Source organism: Filicampus tigris, chromosome 15, assembly GCF_054856515.1.
Source record: "Filicampus tigris isolate MCC_2025a chromosome 15, RoL_Ftig_1.0, whole genome shotgun sequence".
Lineage (NCBI taxonomy): Eukaryota > Metazoa > Chordata > Actinopteri > Syngnathiformes > Syngnathidae > Filicampus > Filicampus tigris.
Window position 1 is genome coordinate 13,052,501 of NC_141231.1, and position 18,182 is coordinate 13,070,682.

The 18,182-nt window shown below is 41.2% G+C and overlaps 1 protein-coding gene across 7 annotated transcripts in view; it reads right to left on the minus strand.

Annotated features, from left to right (window-relative positions):
- Positions 1-18,182, minus strand: part of unc5cb (unc-5 netrin receptor Cb) — a 193,260-nt gene that overhangs the window by 26,633 nt on the left and 148,445 nt on the right. For 6 of the 7 annotated variants that reach the window (XM_086053437.1, XM_086053436.1, XM_086053435.1 and 3 more), the window contains 3 exons: positions 6,736-6,916; positions 3,163-3,330; positions 1,836-2,000 (listed from right to left, as the gene is read on the minus strand). In XM_086053437.1, coding sequence (XP_085909563.1) covers positions 1,836-2,000; positions 3,163-3,330; positions 6,736-6,916 — 514 coding nt within the window. The remainder of the gene's footprint in view (positions 1-1,835; positions 2,001-3,162; positions 3,331-6,735; positions 6,917-18,182) is intronic. The other variant, XM_086053439.1, reaches the window with a different exon arrangement.

Consider the following 18,182-nt stretch of genomic DNA (forward strand, 5'->3'; position numbering starts at 1 on the left):
ACTTGGACAGTGTATGTATACTTTATGTACTGTGTAAACACAGTACTGCATGTGCCATGGTAGGTAGTAGAAAGTCTTTGTCGTGATCAAGAAAAAAAGACGACGCGATTCATGGAGTGAATGGCGAGCGCCATGTAAAAACGCCATTAAAGTTAAACTCCAGCGATGTTTAAATCAGGTGGATGATTGGGACCCAGCATCTAGTAAAGGCCGGTCACTATTTTAGGAACTACGGTAATTCCTGTACAGGGTTAAAGAAGTCAGTACGTGCATAAGAAGACATAAGCTGGGCCTCGACGTATGAACGCAAACAAGTGTAAATGCCCGTATTTCACGGGAGGGTTGGCAGCACGTTTGGCAAACGTTTCAAGCGCTTGGCTTTTGTTCAAATAAAAGACAGAAAAGCTCTAAACAACCCATCGCCTCAGGAAACACTTCTGAGTGTATCACAACAAACTGTCTTGTTTTTTCACACACACCCACCCAACAAAACAAAACCAATAGAGGAAAGGGGAAAAAAAAAGGCATTTATGAAAAGGCTTTCAACTCCTGGAGCTGTTTGTGAACTTTGAAATGATTGTGAAAGCGAGAGTGAGCCATTACCAGCAATAATTGCTCCTTTTCAAAGACATGGAACTGCCAGGTCAAACTCATGCCATGTTGCGGCCTTGGGTTTACTTCCAGATTTTTTATTTTTTATTTTTTTTTTGAAATATAAAAGGTAGCAATCAGAGCTGACTGTTGAGTGATTGCCATATAATCGCCATCATAAAAATAAACATACTGTATACTTACACTTTTGGTGTATTATAACGTGCTGCTACGACACAGAAAATTACAAGTGGTACAACGCAGACTCGAATCGAATCACTCGCGCTCTGATGCAACTGGACAAGAAGATACTGTTTTTGCTCTGTAAAACAATGAGCAAGTTTGAAGAAGACTGCCGGAAAAAAATGGTCATTTTTTTTTTTTCATTCTTCAGACATGCTAAGATTTTTCTCAGCTCAAGTGCCGCATCGAGCTCAACTGAGGGATCAAGTCGCGTGCTGTACAAAACATCAGATCAGAAGTTGTCTTATGAAGCAGAAGTGAATCTATGAGGGGTGAAAAAAAATAACCCATTTTGAGAATCTCAAGTACCGTTACCAACAAACGAAATGTAGTCCAAATGAAGCTGTTACCTACTCACACGAAATCCTTAAAGTCAATCAATAATTTGAATTCACTGTATCCCACACTTGAGGTACTTCAGCCACATAAAGACATCCTTAAAATACAATATTTGTGTTCATATGGATCGTTCATGAAGAAAAATCGTTCCCGCTCAAGTGCCACACGGAACTCAACTAAGGGATTGCAATTGAAAAATAAACACAATTTATGGTCTATGGAACAACTGGCCAGTTTGAAGAAGAACTGCAATGGCCCGAGCGCCGCAGAGAACTCAACTCATGGATTGGAATCGGAGAAGAAAATTCCATTTGCGTTCGATGGAACACCGGTCAAGTTTGAAAACGGACGCCTAAGAAAAACTTGCCAGCTCGAGCGTTGCATAGAACTCAACTCTGCCAATGCAATTTAGGAAGGAAATACAATACTTGGCCTATGAAACAATCGACCGGGTTGACGTGAGACATACAGCTCGAGCGCCGCATAGAACTCAATTCTGGCGTCAAGCCACATGTTGCGGAAAGCGCGACGGGAAGCACAAGCTGGATGAAAGATTGCTGCTCGTATTTGGGGTGAAATGAAACAGAATGAGCGAGTGATTGTGGCGCGGGATGGCGACGAGCGAATGAGCCGACGACGACACTCTGGCTGGAGGTACTCACTCTGCATGCACAGGCCGTCCGTGCAGTTCTTGGACTGCAGCACCATGCCCTCACAGTCCTTGCCCCCGTTTTTGGGTGCCGGCGCGCCGCACTCTCTCCTCCTCCAGTGGGTGCACTCGGTCCCACAGGTGGACCACTTAGTCCACTCTGTCCACAGGCCATCCACTACCACACAACAGACAGCACACATGAGGCGATGGCACCGCCCAATGCGTGAGTGACAATGGGCATGGGGTGAATTATGCCAACGTGAAATGCGGTACGGCGAGGCTTGCAAAAATTCTGGGGATTGTCAAAGTTGGGAACTTTCCATGGGAATGAAAGGCAATTTGTGTGACGTTACAAAATTGAAGGTTGGGCTTTAATTGGGACCTTTAAAATATACAGTCGTGCCTTTGACGTACAATTTTCATTCGGGAATTGGGAACTAAAATGGTGCGTCTCAGATCAACGTTCCCGCTCGAGATGAATGGAAATGCCATTGGTTTGTTTTCACGTTTTGGCAAGGTGTTTTTAAGAAGAAAAATAGCACTCTAGGATATTCTATTGTAGTTTGTATGAACATATACAGAAATAACAGTTGAATATCATGTAAAGAATGTATTCGTTTTTGCAACCTTATTTGATTTTAGTTCAATGCAACTAGCGAAAATCCATGCAAAACTGAGGGTCATAAATTATATATTTAATATATCGTCGCTGTCCTCTGAAAAACACTTATGTCCATTTTTTTTTCAATTTTTGAATTTTACGTGGATAGTGTTTCTGCGTTACAGACATGGCATTAAGGTGAAAATCCCAAAAATTTCCAAAATTAGACATAAGCGTCTTTCACAGGAGAGCAACGATACATTTTGTAGAACCTGGACTCATAGACCAATTGTATTGTATTGTATTGTATAAATCTGCATTTGCATATTCTTTGAACATCAAACCACGGAATTCCAAATCCATTGGAATGGTTTAGTGATTGTACTTCTGCACATGTAGCTGCACCGTTTGTGTTAAAATATCCATTGTTTAAAAGTTTAGAAATACCACAATATCAATGCTACTTTTGTCAGCCCCGTCTATGGCGTTTCACATTATATGTTAGCATTAAGCTAAAAGACATTCGTATGACGAAGTTATGTGATTTGGTAAAATTAGAATTAAAATGAAATGCTAATTCTATTTGTTTTATGTTAAGTTTCACAGTAAACTTCAACTGCTCAGCTTCCCATGGAAATTTACCAGACACTTTCCGGAAATTCACCTGCAATATTCCACCTCTTTGCAACCCTAATTAAATCTCACGAATATAACACATATTGAGTACAAGCCTTACCTGGACAGAGAGGATTGCACGGCAGCTTCTGGATGCCTTGCCCCTCGCAGATGGCGCCGCCGTTGAGTGGCGCCGGATTGGTGCAGCTGCGCGTGCGTTTCTGGTAGCCCCGCCCACAGCGGCTGTTGCACACCGACCACTCGGTCCATGTTGACCAGCCACCATTTACTAGAGTTGGGGAGAAAATACAACAATGAGCAGAATGCTTAATACAGTGGTACATCAACATGGCGCGGCTTCAAACAAGATGGCACAGAGAGGCTGAAAGAATCACGGAAAAGCATAGAAGCGGACACCCTTGGATGTTTACAGATGTTAAATCTGCTATTGCGGAACACAATTGGTGGAACTACATAGACAACATAGACAGACAATAAACAGGTAGCAATACTCAGGCATATATTCTTTATCCTCCGCGAAATACAACAAACATTACTGCTGCTTACTGAGGAGTTTTTTGTTTTTTGGGCGATGCATCTGCATTCATTTCATTGGGGAAATGTGGCACCACTATATCCTGTACATAGATATGAATGTGTCAACACAGTGTAGAACCTTTTGTTTTTTATGACCCCCCCCCACCCCCACTCTCGGGCCATCACTTTGTCATGCAGCCGGACAGTACATGGCGGTCAGATAGCAGCGAATTTCCAGTCACCGATTCCTCTTAATGCTTCTCTCTCCTCTCTCATCCGTCTTTGTCAGCCGGGAAAATCCGGTGCACAGAGACAACACACCAACCACCCGCTGACATTTTACGTCAAAGCTCCGAGACCTTGACTTCCACACCAAGCATCAGCCAAGTAAAAATAACACAAAACAATCAGGCACATGATTAATCCCTAAAATTGCAATTGCACTCTCTTTATTGTGACTTTATTATTGAAAGTGTGTAGCGTCATAATATGACAACACTATATTTATATAATATTAGGCTTTTTTCTTTTTGTAATAATACGACTTCATTCTCGTGGAATCATTTGTTTTTTCTTTGCCTTACCCAAATATTCCTTTGTAGTGTCTATGGGACTCCCCACAGCTCTAAAACGTACTGAGTTATCTTTTTGGGGGACGTATTTTGACATTAGTACAAAGTTCCCTTCAACAGCTCCTGTCTTTGCAGTGCTTTCACACATGACACAATTAAGCATATGCGTGTACTGCATCCCATTTTGGAGACGAGCAGCCATGGTGACATTACAGTAGTTTACCTTTCAAGAATAAGCTGACGTTAAAAGCGCTTTCCCCGCGTCTGTGACAGGGAATCCTTGCCGAGGTGTCGAGCGCATGGGCTGTTAAACAAGCTCGCTCTGATTCACGCTGTGTCCGTCCTTGCATTGTTCTTACACCAGCGGCAATGCCATGTTCAGTGCCTTGCCTATTTCTACGCACTGAACATATACAGGTGCAAATTCCTTCAATTAGAATAAGATATTCCTTTAATGACTCCAGAGTGGAAACTCAGGTGTTATGACACAACAGCAAACATCGCTTTGTTTGGAAAATAAAAATAACCCTAAATAAGTAGAATAAAAAATACACAAGAAACTGAAAAAAAATCTGTATGTGCATATAGTGGAAAAAAAGTATTTAGCAATTTGTTTGAGTATATTTTGAATTAAAAAACACTTTTTTATATATATATATATATATAAAATTGATTCAAATATTTATGTCTACGCACACTGTGTATTTCTCTGCAAATAATGTGTGATTTCTGTTGGGGGAAGGGTGAAGGTGTTATGACTGGTTGTTACGTGATGTATCAGTTGCTATGCAGTCGCTATGGTCCTTTTATGCGTTGTCTTTTATTATTTCATATAGGCCGGATGTCTTAACAGTTCATAAGCTTGAGTTACTCCGTGTCACGTTGTCAGTACGTCAAACCGAGTGACGATGCAAACTCTTTTCCAGTCCAGCTCTCTGTTGTCACTTTGTATTTTCTTTGACAAAAGACTTTTTACTCTACGACTTCCGTGTCATGTTTACACATGGGTCCAAATCCCAATCCTCACGTAACAGAGGGGGGCTCAATTTCCAGTAAAAAAAAAAAAAAACACGTGCATCATCTGATCAGGCCCAGGATGAACCCGGGCGGCCTCAATTTAAATCTCTTGATGGAAAAACATGTCTGTGAAGTCAAGAGCAGACACGTCGCATGACATTTGCGCCGCCTTGGCTCGCCTTGAGCGACCGTTGGGAGTTGAACTTCACAGTGGAGCTCCGCGACGTCAGTCGCGTTGCTGGACATGACGGAGGCAGCGGGCGGAGCTCCATGCTTCCTAAAACACCACAGTGGGAGGTCGGGGTTTCTTTCTGAAGCTCGGTGTGTCACTCGCTGTGACAAAGCTCCTCCATTCAAGCAAGTGCAAAATTATTTTAAAGGCTGGAATCCCCCCAAAACACCCTCGCTTAGACTGTAGGAAAGTAGTAGTTGGCGTCAAGAGCGTATGTTTAAGTGATGCATCTCGATTGAGATCTTTTTATGCTGGGAAGGAGCTACATTTAGCCTGGGTTGTTAGCAGAAGTTATGCAGAGTCGTAGCGGCTGTGTTAGATTTTGTTCTGCTATGTGGCTACTAAAAATCGCAAGCATCTGTAAGTCATTTATTTTCACGCTTGGTGTCGTAAAATGAGTTTGAAACAATATTTCAGTATTTTGGGATCATAACTGGTGGATTAAAATAGTTAAAACTGTGTGTATGACCTGACACTACTCTATTACCCTGGCCGCATCTTTTGCTTATAATTTTGTTTGTAAATATTATTAACTTATCACGGCTTGCCTACAAATAGCCAATCATAGACTGCGGGGACAGAAGATGTGACCAAGGGTCAATGCGTCAATCATTTCGCAAAGGACACTGTTATAGTTTCTTGGCCAGTTATTTAACGCCGGTTTGCAAAAATTCAAAAGAAGGAATTGGAAAATTTTCTACTTAAGGCGCAGAGGGCTGCAACGACCTGGATGACCGTTCCCATCACGTATTCATGTATAATGATCGCCTTGCTTCTGTATTAATCGATTGTACTTTCCCAAAAATACAACAACAAACCGGTAGCATTTCGTTTTTGGCGATACTCCATCCTGAACAAGTCACGCTAGCAATGTGCATGCATATTAATGAGTTGGGGGCGTTGGCCAGAGGCGGGAGGAGTGGAAGGAGGCTATACTCAAATCTTGCTAGCAGTTTCAAGAAAACAAAACACGAGCTAGCTAAACTAAAAAATATATTTCACTGGTTAGTCAGCTTACAGTGACTTGAGTGTGCAGTCACTTTGCAAGAAAACATTTTGTTACTACCCTTTGCTATGATTGAGACAAGTCACGTAAAACACTCGTGTGAATACTTCCTCCTTGTAGGCCCTCTCATTAGCACAATGGATACCAGTTTATGTCCATCAACGACATCAAATGAAGGAAAACGCAAGCTAGCTAAACTAGAAAATATGACATTTATCTGAAGTTGGGTCTGCTGGCTTTCTATGACTTGAGCGAGTGCAATCACTTTGCGAGAAAAAAGATTTTCCTCGCAAGGCCAACATTTCTGAGATAAATAAGAGAGCGGCTCACCGTAGACGATGACCGTGGCAGTGGTGCTGCGTCGCTTGGCCACAATGTTCTTGGCCACGCACGTGTAGTTGGCCGTGTCAGAGAGCCGCGCCTGTTTGATAATCAGATTGTGGTCGATGGTGATGTAGAAGTTCCTGTCGTCGGCAGGGTCGATCACCTCCTCGTTTTTCAGCCACTCTACCTACGAGCCAGAAAGAAGAACGTTCACTTAGTGGAGCGCAGACCTCCGCCAAAGAAGAACAGACTGTAATCATCAGCAACATTGTCAAGTCTCTTTTTGTAGATTGGAGACCTTACAATCAATACAATTTTGTCGAATACTATAAAAAGAAAATAAAAAAAAAAAAAAAAAATAAAAATTTAATTGATACATTAATATTAAAAATTTAAATGGTACTTTCAGTTCAACCGAGACTTCAAAATGATCACTTAATAAAAAACTAGAACGGAACCAAAATGTAGGTAAAAGATCCTATGAAAAAAATGGATGTGCATTTATTACTACTTCAATAAAATATTACTATGCCAGCACGGGAACACAAGGTCTACAAGATGTCAGTAATGGTCTGTTTCATTCTCCCTTTCAAACAAAGCACTTTCCGTCCAGCCAGCAGATAAAAAGCCCACAAGTGAGCCTGAGAGGCTTTTTAACCTTTTATCACGAGTTCATTCTCTAAATTATGTTGAAATTGAACTCTGATGGCTGAACCAAGGAAGTATAATATGGTGATACGTCATGTAACGCCATACGAATTTGGGCTACACTGATGTTACATAAGAAAAGGAAATTTTCCATAAACAACTATAGTAATAAAAGTCATAACTATCCATCCATAGTACAATTAATATTTGCTATGATTGAGACAAGTCACGTAAAACACTCGTGTGAATACTTCCTCCTTGTAGGCCCTCTCATTAGCACAATGAATACCAGTTTAAGTCCATCAACGACATCAAATGAAGCAAAACGCAAGCTAGCTAAACTAGAAAATATGACATTTATCTAAAATTGGGTCTGCTGGCTTTCTGTGACTTGAGCGAGTGCAATCACTTTGCGAGAAAAAAGATTTTCCTCACAAGGACAACATTCCAGCTCATGCATCAAGTAAATCTTGCGAGACTTTTTTACCTTTTCTTAGGTCTCAAGTTCATTTCTCTAAAATATTACTAATATTGAACTTTGGGCTAAAAAAAAATAAAAATAAAAAACGTTATGATGGAGACATAAAATAAATCACCCTAAAATCATCTTACCTGTAAAGAAAACTAACGAAATAAACAAACATTGAAAAAAAGCATTTTTGTTTTCATCCTTGTCAGTTAATATCATACATGAGCCTTCGTGGTTCATTTCAAATGTGTTGATGTTGGTATTGCTGTACATCCGTAGCTAAAGAAGAAGATAGGTCAGTTGTTTGAGAATTTGAGTTTACTTTAATACAAAGCACTTGTACTCCACATATACTCCATATATTAAAAAAAAACAAACTAAAACAAATAGTAAACCTACTGAAACAAAAACTAAAAACAAAGCATTTTCAAACAAACTTGCTAAAAAAAAATTGAATTAAAAAAAACAAACAAAAGCAAAAGTCAGAACGAAATAAAAGCAAAATTATTAACCCTGCATCACATCAGCAAAATCCAAGCCTGCTAAATTAAGAAAATATGGCATTTATCTGCTGTTTGGTTTGTTGGCTTCCTGCGACTTGAGCGCGTCATCCCTTTGCAAGATTAAGTATTTGTTATTACCCTCACAAGGACAACATTTCTGCCTATTTGTCCTTTATAAAAGCCCACAAGTGAGCCTGAGGAGCTTTCTAACCTTTTCTCACAAGTTCATTTCTCTAAATGATTCTGATATTGAACTCCTCCGTCAGACTCAGGGAACATTTGGGATCTTTTGCTTCGCTTTAAATCACAAAAATACCCCTTTTCTTTGGTTGATGATGTAGAAAAGAACCCCACAGACACTTTGATTCCAAATATTTCCTCATCTTCAAAGAGTGCTGTCTAGCCATGAAGGGGCCCGGCACGACAACTTCCTGCTTTTTGTCGCGTCCCACGACGGCAGGGAGCCCCCCCGGCCCCCGAACCGCCGTTTGCGAGATAAGACAACAAGCGGGGCAGGTCGAGATAAGCAGGATGTTTATGAAAAGATGAGATGAAGTACCGGGCCAAAGGAAAGGGCTCACTGTAAATTTCTGCCGAGGTACAACACTGTGGCCATTGTGGTTAAAAGAAAAAAAAAAAAAGCATTGTTCGACGTCTCTCAGAGGAGAAGATTAACTGATTGTGACACAAAGTTGGTTCTAAGTAAGCGCCAGCAGAACATCCCAAGCGGGTTCGACTGTCTTCTGTATTCACTTAGAAATTGACGGTGGATTCAAAATGATGTTTTGCTACTACACAGGCACCAGGCAGCTCATAAGACACCAATTCCCTCGTGACAAACTTGCAGCATGTATTGAAACTTAACCATTTTCGTGTAGTGCCTTTGATTTTGTAAATCCTCCCGGTTACATGCGTCTCTCTTTCATTGTATATAAATGTATTCCAGGAATCTGTACATATATATTTTTTGGCAACCTAATTTCTGTTTTTTGCTGAAAAACATTTCTCGCTTTCTAAAAACACTCTCGGATGCCACAAGATGGTGCTGAAGCCTTGGCTAATGTAAAGTAGTGCTTTGGCGCCACCTTGTTTTATCTTGGGGCCAAGGAGCTACGTTGAAGCAGCTCCTATTAGGCAGGTCCAATGTATAAATATAATAAGTAGAACTTAAAAAAAACAAAAAAACCTAGATAACATAATTATATAGAATGTCAAAAATTAAACAGTTTTGTATCATAATTAAGTCATTAAGGCTGATTCTGGTGTACACGATTTGGCCATTAGGGGCAGTATCAAATAATCATGAAGACATAAACGACGAAGAGTTTCAACTACTGTGGTTCAATCAAATGTAGTTAGTAATATTAATGGTTCTTCACAGAGGATAAAGAATATAGGCCTGTGATTATTGTTATATTGTCTGTTTACATGTGTTGCTGCATACTTTGTTTAAATATGCCTTGCATAAACCATGACAATACTGCCACATAGATTATATTATATTATCATTATTATATTAGTCCATTATTAGTGTTCCCCATTATGTGGTAGCATTAAGCTAGTGGTGGCTACATTATGTTGTTTTCGAGACAATGTGTACTTACCTTTGTTTTATGTTTAATTTGACAATAAACATCAACTGGGAGTGTCAATAAATAACTTTAAATAGCCTTTTTTGAGGAATTACTTATCATTTGCCAAACTGGGCAATCATCTCTCATGGTACCACTATACAGACATGACATCGGAATTGGGCACTACTACCTGTAGTGTAAATCCATCCGAAGATGAATATTAAATTACCAAAGATTCTGTCATTATTAGTCTTAGTGCCTTATTGTGCAGCGAGAACAAAGTGTGATTTCTAACAATAACGTTATGATTGCCAGTTCGTGCCTCTAATGGAACAAATAAAGGATGATGAGGAGCTGTGTTCTCCGAAACAAGACTGACAGCCCGTGCCCAAAAAACCCCCCCCCAAAAAACAAAAAACAGCTTCTTGTCCAATTTTTCTTTTGCACCATTCACAGGGACGGCCTCTGCAGACGCGTTGCGTTCGGATGTCAAGAGCACTTTGATACGGGCGGGTAATTAAAAATTGAACAAAAGAGCTTTTCAGTGTAGATATGGTGCTGTTGGGGAGGACGTGGTGGCGGGGGGTGGGGGAGCGAGGGACAAGCAGTGGTAGAGCGAGAAAGACAGAGAGAGAGAGTGAGCAACGATGCAGTCCTCACATTTTTCTTCGCCCGACTATAATTAGGACTCATTAATAAAAGCAGAGATGAGAAGGTAAGCCCGACACCACATTACATTTCTCCACAAATTGCGCAACTCCCCCCCCCACAGACCCCCTCATTAGCTTCTGATTGGCAGTGGAAGTTCCGGAAGAAGTAATTGGCACATTTTTTGCCATTACCCAGGCGAAAACTGCCACATGTCGTCAAGTCACAGAGACGGCGAGTCAAACGCGAGTTTTAGAGGAGGAGGAAAATACTTCATAAGTGAGTGGACTTATAGAACCCCCCCCATCACAAAAAAATGCGGCTGTACAATGTGGAGGAGGAGGAAGATGTGAATTCACTATCCGTCATTCAATGTGAATCGGCCCCTATACAACAAGTACAAAGGCATGTACGAAGTGCTTGAGAAGACATATCCAACCGAAGGTCAGCTGTGACGACTTGAGATCAAGGCTGTCTCTTAAAGACAAGTTTGCTCTATGGCAATGATGATAAGAAAAGTAATAATAAGTTACTTTACTGTGACAGTCTGACTGATCCACATGTTCCATATCAAAGTATTTCATGAAAATAGTACAGAATGCTACTAATATGACCATTACTATTAACAAAAAAATACAGTTTCTATCTTAGCTCCCTGCTCACCATGCATACCACCACCCGCACAGACTGTTATTGGAGAGTTTTAGTATGTTTGGTATAGAGGTTCTTAACTCATTCACTGCCATTGACGAATTTACTTGTCTGTTCACAGTCCAGCCACTCAATCCCAGGAATTTACATTTTTTTTCAAATATTTTCAAACGTTAGTGTAAAAGAGGGTCTGAAAATGACTGGCAGTGAATGAGTTAAAAATGTTGGGTTCGAGGAACCCCTTATGCCTATATGTGGAGTAATTTTCCAAGTAACCCCTACAAATCTGAACATCAATTAAACCTGTACTAAATGTATTGTATTTTTTTTTAAGAATAAAAGTAATAAAAAAAATAATAATAAAAATAAGGCATAAGGCATTTGGTCGGTTAAATATATCCGCCATGGCAATGAAGAAAACATTTATTTTTCAAGCTAATTTTAAGGCAGACGTGGTGCAGATCGGAGCCGTAAGCCTCAAATTAAGCTCGAAAAGATTTTTTTTAAACATAAAAATGTAAATGTATTGATATTGGAAAGGCGGCTATAGAGTAAATCTTTTTGGGTAGTTGTACCAATTTAGCTGTCTGCTTTTTTTTTCCAGGGGCCCATGCGGCACCGACCACGGTGTGGAATGTTGCATGCCAACAAAGCTCTAATTAGCCAAATACAGTACATTGTCGCTGTCCTGGGAAAAACACTTGCGTCTTTTTATTTTTACTTGAATGGGTTTTCCGCGGTACGGACATACGTGTTTTTCACAGGACAGCGACGATATGGAACACGCGGAATACATTCGCCTCACTCGTTAATAGCCTGAGCAATACGAAGGCATTCATTACTCATCAGTGTTCTGTCAGAAACAGAGGACGGAGCAGAAACGTGCTGTGCAGCAAGTCGTTGTGAGCTCTCTCGGTATATATCTGCCCCGAGGCGCCTTAAATGACACACCTGGAGGACGTGCCGCAAAAAAAAAAAAAAGAAAAAAAAAGAAACGAAAAAAAAAAAGTTACAAGCTAATTATTCAATTGTTCACGGCAAGGTAACGGGAGCATATGTGGCGCATCTGCCTGCGTGACAAGTATGGAAATGTCAAGCTGTGAAAATATTAACAACACAGAAGGAGAGATGGCAAAAGAGTTTCTTTGTGCGTTTTTGAGGTTTCGGAAAGGTTTTCCCCACGAGACTTTGATTTTCACTCATCTTTTTTTTTAACCTTGTGAGTTTGATACTTGGTGACGGGGAACTACGTTGAAGTTAATTCTTCAAGTTTATATTTAGAATTGGGATTTCTACAGATCATCCCATTGATTTTACATTATTAAACATAATATTGTGCATGAGGTACAGGTATTATTTTTTTTGTCACGCTCTATTGTAGCATATTACTTTGAGCCTTTATGACTTGGCCCGGTGAGTGACGTGGGCGTCAGCAAATGACAGCCTAGTGTTTGCTGGCGGTTAACTGGCTAACACTTTTCGAGCGACTTGCTGTGACTTTTGGCAATTGTCAGCTCGTGTTTGAATGTCCTTATTATGTGTTTATTTTCTTTCCGTTTATTCAATAAATTGATTGAAAGTGTGGGCGACTTTTTCTGTCCTTCATCACTTGAAGGGGCATTACAGTATGTTCTAACTAGCGATGGGACAGACTATATTAAATTAGCCAACATTGATATGTTGCTTTGTGTTCATAGACTTGGCGAGATTTGTACAATCCATGCAAATGTGCATTACAAATGCAGAGCTTCCTTTTTTTCCTGTGTGGGCTGCTTGAAGAGTCACATTAAAGCGTGGATGTCATTTAAGGAGCAGCGAGGATAGAAATAAGCACACCGACTCGCAAGTTCAAAAACACCCTCAAACACATTTTGGGGTGATTAGGAAAGTGTTTGGCTTAAAAAAAAAACGAGAATTCGCTCATTAAAACCTCATTTACATGTTAAATTAAAAGAAAAAAAACAAAACAACAACCACCTGGCACAGAGCGATTCACCTTCCCAACAGTTTCCAGATTGCCGGAAGAAAGAGAAGCATTTTTCTCTACTATTTTTGGAAATATAAACAAAGGAATCACCCGCTTTTAGTAGCGTTGTTGCCTCCTTCTATTCCAAACATGTTTCTAAATGTAGAGTAATGACTTACAGAGGACTTGAAGAGTCAACCACAGCGATTTGCCAACAAAGCTCGACGTGATTGACAAGTGAGCGCCTGGAGGTCAATCTCGACTCGGCTGCCGCAGAGGCTTGAAAGTGGCCTCCTGACACCCCTGCCCTCCTGGGGTCACTTTAATGAACACGCGCGTCGCTTTTTACAAGCTCCTCGAGACGGTGTTCTTCTTGACAGTCGTGGGCTGTCGACGCTTTGAGGCGAAGAAGTCACTTAGGTGACATACCTCTGCTATCCAGCGAAAGAGGCCTCGGAGGCACATTGGTTGGATGCGTGCGCAACCTCGGATTGCTGTCGAGCATTACAGCCGCGATGTTCAAACCTAAGGCTACGCTCACACTAACAAAGTGACTTGATCGTTAAATAAAGTAACAGAGTTACGGCTTCAAGCACCAGTCGGTGGAAACGGCCACAAGTTTTTGTGCTCGTTTATGCCTCGTGAAGAAAAAAGAGGCACAGAGTGAGATGTAGAAACGTTTTGCTTACAAGGCGGACAATTCAAAAGAATTGGGTTCCTCTGCATGTTTGAGTGACTATTTAGCTAAAAAAAAATAATCCCCTTGTATTTTGCCGTGCATTTGGTAGTGATATTTAATTGCCGTTAGGTTTTACAAGGAGGTCCTTGGGAAAAATTCTCACCTCTAAGGGGTCCCCGGACTCATTAAGCTTGAGAATCCCTTTTGTAATGAATACATTTTCCGGTGGACTGAGTTTCCCATAGGTGAATTCAGCCTTTTTATATTTTTTACCCTATAGGAGGGACTTTGTACCAGTTAAAGCCTTAAAGTCTGTGTGAATGCATTTAGTCACCAGCATCTACTGGACATCACTTTTAATTCAAACTACAGTAGACAGACTTTGTTCTTGGTTGACAAATTCCTTTTCTTCTCAGCAATGCCAGTGGACTTAATCATGGCAGCAGGGCCCCCTCAACCCACCACCCCTGCGGAGCATCAATGACTCTTTACCCATGATAACAGTGCAGGACCCCGACTGACCGAGGAGATGCCTGAATTAACGTCCGGCTCCCATAGAAACGAGGCGCAGCGGCAGCTCGGACCGGCGCGCTCACCTCTGAACCCTCGCCTTTCTCTCGACTCTGAAGTGAGGAGACTGAGGACGCGGTAGAAGAAAAGGAACAATGAAACCGCATTCTTCCACTGAGCGGATTCTGTTTTATGAGGCCGCATCGCATTATCGCGTATGGAAGGAATCGAGGGTTACTCGCGAGGAGGCTTTTAAGATTTGAATAAAAGAAGTCTCACTGAGGATCTCAAAGGAAAGGTTCGGCGTGACGCGCTGGGTCTGCGTCCTCATCATCATCTTTATTACTCCACCTTTTGGTCCCTCGGGCAAGAAGTCCCACTTTACGGAGAAAGAGCACAAAACAGTCTTCGGCAAAATCACCCCCCCCACTCTTGCTCCTCCTCCTCCTCCTCACTGTTCGACGGTAATCCTCATCCTTGGAGTCCATTTCAAAGATGGTGACATGGATCTAAATCAGACACGTGAAACCCAGGAGCCATTTTGAAGATGAGTCTCACTCTGTCTGAAAGACCAACACCTACTTTTAGGCCTTCCACAGTATTTAGCGAACAGGGGAATTAGCTTCTTCCTTGAAAATCCTACCAGGTTGTTTGTAGTTCAATAAAATAATAATAGTCCAGTACATTAAATGTGCCACTTTAAAACATTCCCAAAAAGAACACGGGGGGGTCGCAGTTTTCCCGTTACAGCAAATGCTCAACTCACGTTTGGTCTGACCACAGCGCTAGTTTTCACCCTACATTTATCAGTATTAAAAGGTGTCATTTGAGTAAAAACTTAAAGTTCAGAAGAAAATACTAAAGTCCGGTAAAGTTGAGTCCAGTCAAAAGCCCGACTTCATCTTGAAAGAAGAACTGATTTCTTGGAATCCCAATGATTTTCAAGGCAACCGCTTGACCAGCGGGATGACGGAGTCCGTGTTTAAGTTCACAAACCCCAACATTTCCGCTTCTCTAAAGCCAAATTCTGGTAATGAGTGCGAATGGAGCCAACAACAATGACTGCATCTTGTTTTGTTTAAAATGCATGCACTTACGGAAACGATTTACAGGAAGCTGTTTTTATGACAACTTTAGCCCCGTCGTAACCGGGACACTTGCAGAGGAGTCTGAACATTTTGGTCCATATACGTTAGGTTCATTGAAGACTAAGTTGTAAACTTGAGTGTGGACGCTTGTTTGTCCATACGTGCCTTATGATTGACGAGCAACGAGTCCAGGGTGTGTCCCGCCTCTTGCCGAAAGTTAGCTGGTATAGGCTCAAGGTCACTTGCTACCCTAATGAGGACAAACGGCATCGAGAACGGATGGATGGAGCTTGGATTAGAGATGGCAGGAGCCTGTTTCCTGATCACAAAAACTATTGTAAAGAAATCAAGGTGAAATATTATCCACATTGGTCGATCTTTGTTGGCTATTAGTGGCGGGTTTTGCTGATGGATGTTTGAAGTTGTTGGTTGTTGTTGTTGGTGGTGGTTGTTTCCGGTTCTTGTTGGTTGCTTTTGGCGTTGTTGCTGTTTTTGATCATCCTTGGGTCCACCTTTATCAGCATCAATTTAAATAAAATAATGGTGATATAAACAACAATGTAGTACTCTATTTAAATGACTACTTCGGATTGCAAAATTGCCTATGGTAGGCAGCCAGCCAGCCAGACAGTTCATGACTTTATGTACAAAATTCGACTAAATTCTCAGGAGAACCGTAAGCGTGTCATCACTAAGATCCCAACCAGCAAGCATGTTTTGAACCAACTACCAAGTTGGATGATATAGGAACGCCACAGAACTATGTCCAACAAAGTCAATCGCATGGAGTCAGCACCATTTAATAAGAAAATTGTTACGAGTGTTTGGGTTTATACGGCTTAAACCGCAGTCGGCCGTGCAGCCAGCCAAGCAACCGCACCGGCTTTAGACATCTCATCTTCCCCGTGTCGTGTTTTTCTTCGTCAGCGGGTGAAATATGACAGATCTTTCCGTCGCAGCGTCTGTAACGTATTTCTCTAGATCCAGATGAAACCTAAGATGCTGCACATCTGTTTTTTTTCCCCGCTCGATACAACGTTCCCTTGTGTCCAGCTGTGTTTGAGTTCTAGGATGGAAAAATACATGATGTAATGGAACCTTTGTCTTTTTTAAGCATGAGGTAATGGGGAGTAATTAAAGAATCTGAAAGCGTGCTTCTGTACATGCCAAACTACAGACAAGAAATGCACGGTTGTCGATGACCGCAATGTATGCCACTGGGTATCTGCTACTTGTTGATACTAGGCGTGGGTACGATAGTCATTTTTTCGATGCATCCTTCGGCGTAAAAGTGATTAAAAAGATTATGAATCGATTCACAGGTAGTAATAATCGATATTTAAAGTTTAACTAAAAAAAATAAAAGCATGTACAAGCAATTACGTGCGTTTGTACGTCAGACGTCTGTGCTAGGCTAAGCTAATACGTGTCAAGTTGGCGGAACAAGCGAAACCTCATACGCGCGGAGCAAAGTCAAAGTGTGAAATAATACATCTTTGCTCTTCCTTGAGTTTTTTGGTTTTAAAAAAGGTACCATTGTTTTACATATATGACTATAAAATGTAAGCCAATGTAATGATGCATCGGAATCGCAATCGAATCGAATCATAGGACTCTGAATCGGAATTAAACCGAATCGTGGGCCTTCGAATCGGAATCGGATCGAATCTTGAGGTACCCATAGATTTCCACCCGTAGTTGATACTGTTTCATATATTAGGGGCCATGAAAGAAAAAAAAAACGTGTCTCATTAGTGCGACATGGGCCATTAAAAACCAAAGTAAACTTACTTGAAAGATGAGGGTCGCATGGTATACCAGTACAGTGAGGACAGTGGGAATTGATGTCCACTGAAATTTATATACATGGATGTATTTTTTTAACGCCCCACCCCCAAATCTCCACGAAAAACTGTGGGGAATGAGGAAAATAGATCCCCAGTCCCAAAAAATTCTAACTATTGAAAAAAAAAAGGGGGGGGGGGGGGGAAACCATGAATATGTGAATTCACCAGTGCTGTACTGCGAGTATGCAGGATTCCATTGTACAACAAAAGTACCATGATACCTCTATGTCAAAAACTACAAATGATACCTTAGGACTGGTACTTCTGCGGCTTTACTTCAAATGATTTACTAGGCACTCCATAATATGCATAAACTCCCAAAAGAAGTTTACGGTATGACTCTGGCACCTAAAACAAAGACACCTAAACCTCGTATAGTATATTTAATTAAGGGCAAAAATCTTCAACCAAACCGCATAATTTCATCAAATGATAATAAGCGGTTTGGATAACGGATGGACGGACGGAAAGTCTGCTAGCTTGATGCTAACATATACAGTAATGCCAAATGCTATAGCCTCTCGCCTAAAGTCAACTGGGATTGTCTCCAGATCTCTGGTAACCCAAATGAAGACGAACGCTACTGAAAATAAACGGATGGATGTCTGCTTCAAAGACTGAAAAATAAAAAAATCAACGACCATCCGCACGACGGCTACTTTAGCGACAAGTCCTCCTTCGCTGACCAATCATTGTCATCCATTTAAGTTAGCGTAGCACCCTGCTGTGCCCTTAATCGCCGCACCAGGCAAATCCGCAGCTGACGGGAAGAACTCCGAAGACGCCGCAGACACTTTACGGTTGCTGCAGGCAACTCAAGCTCGTACGGATTGTTTAAGGACAATCTGTTGAGTAGCGCCTGAAACTTTG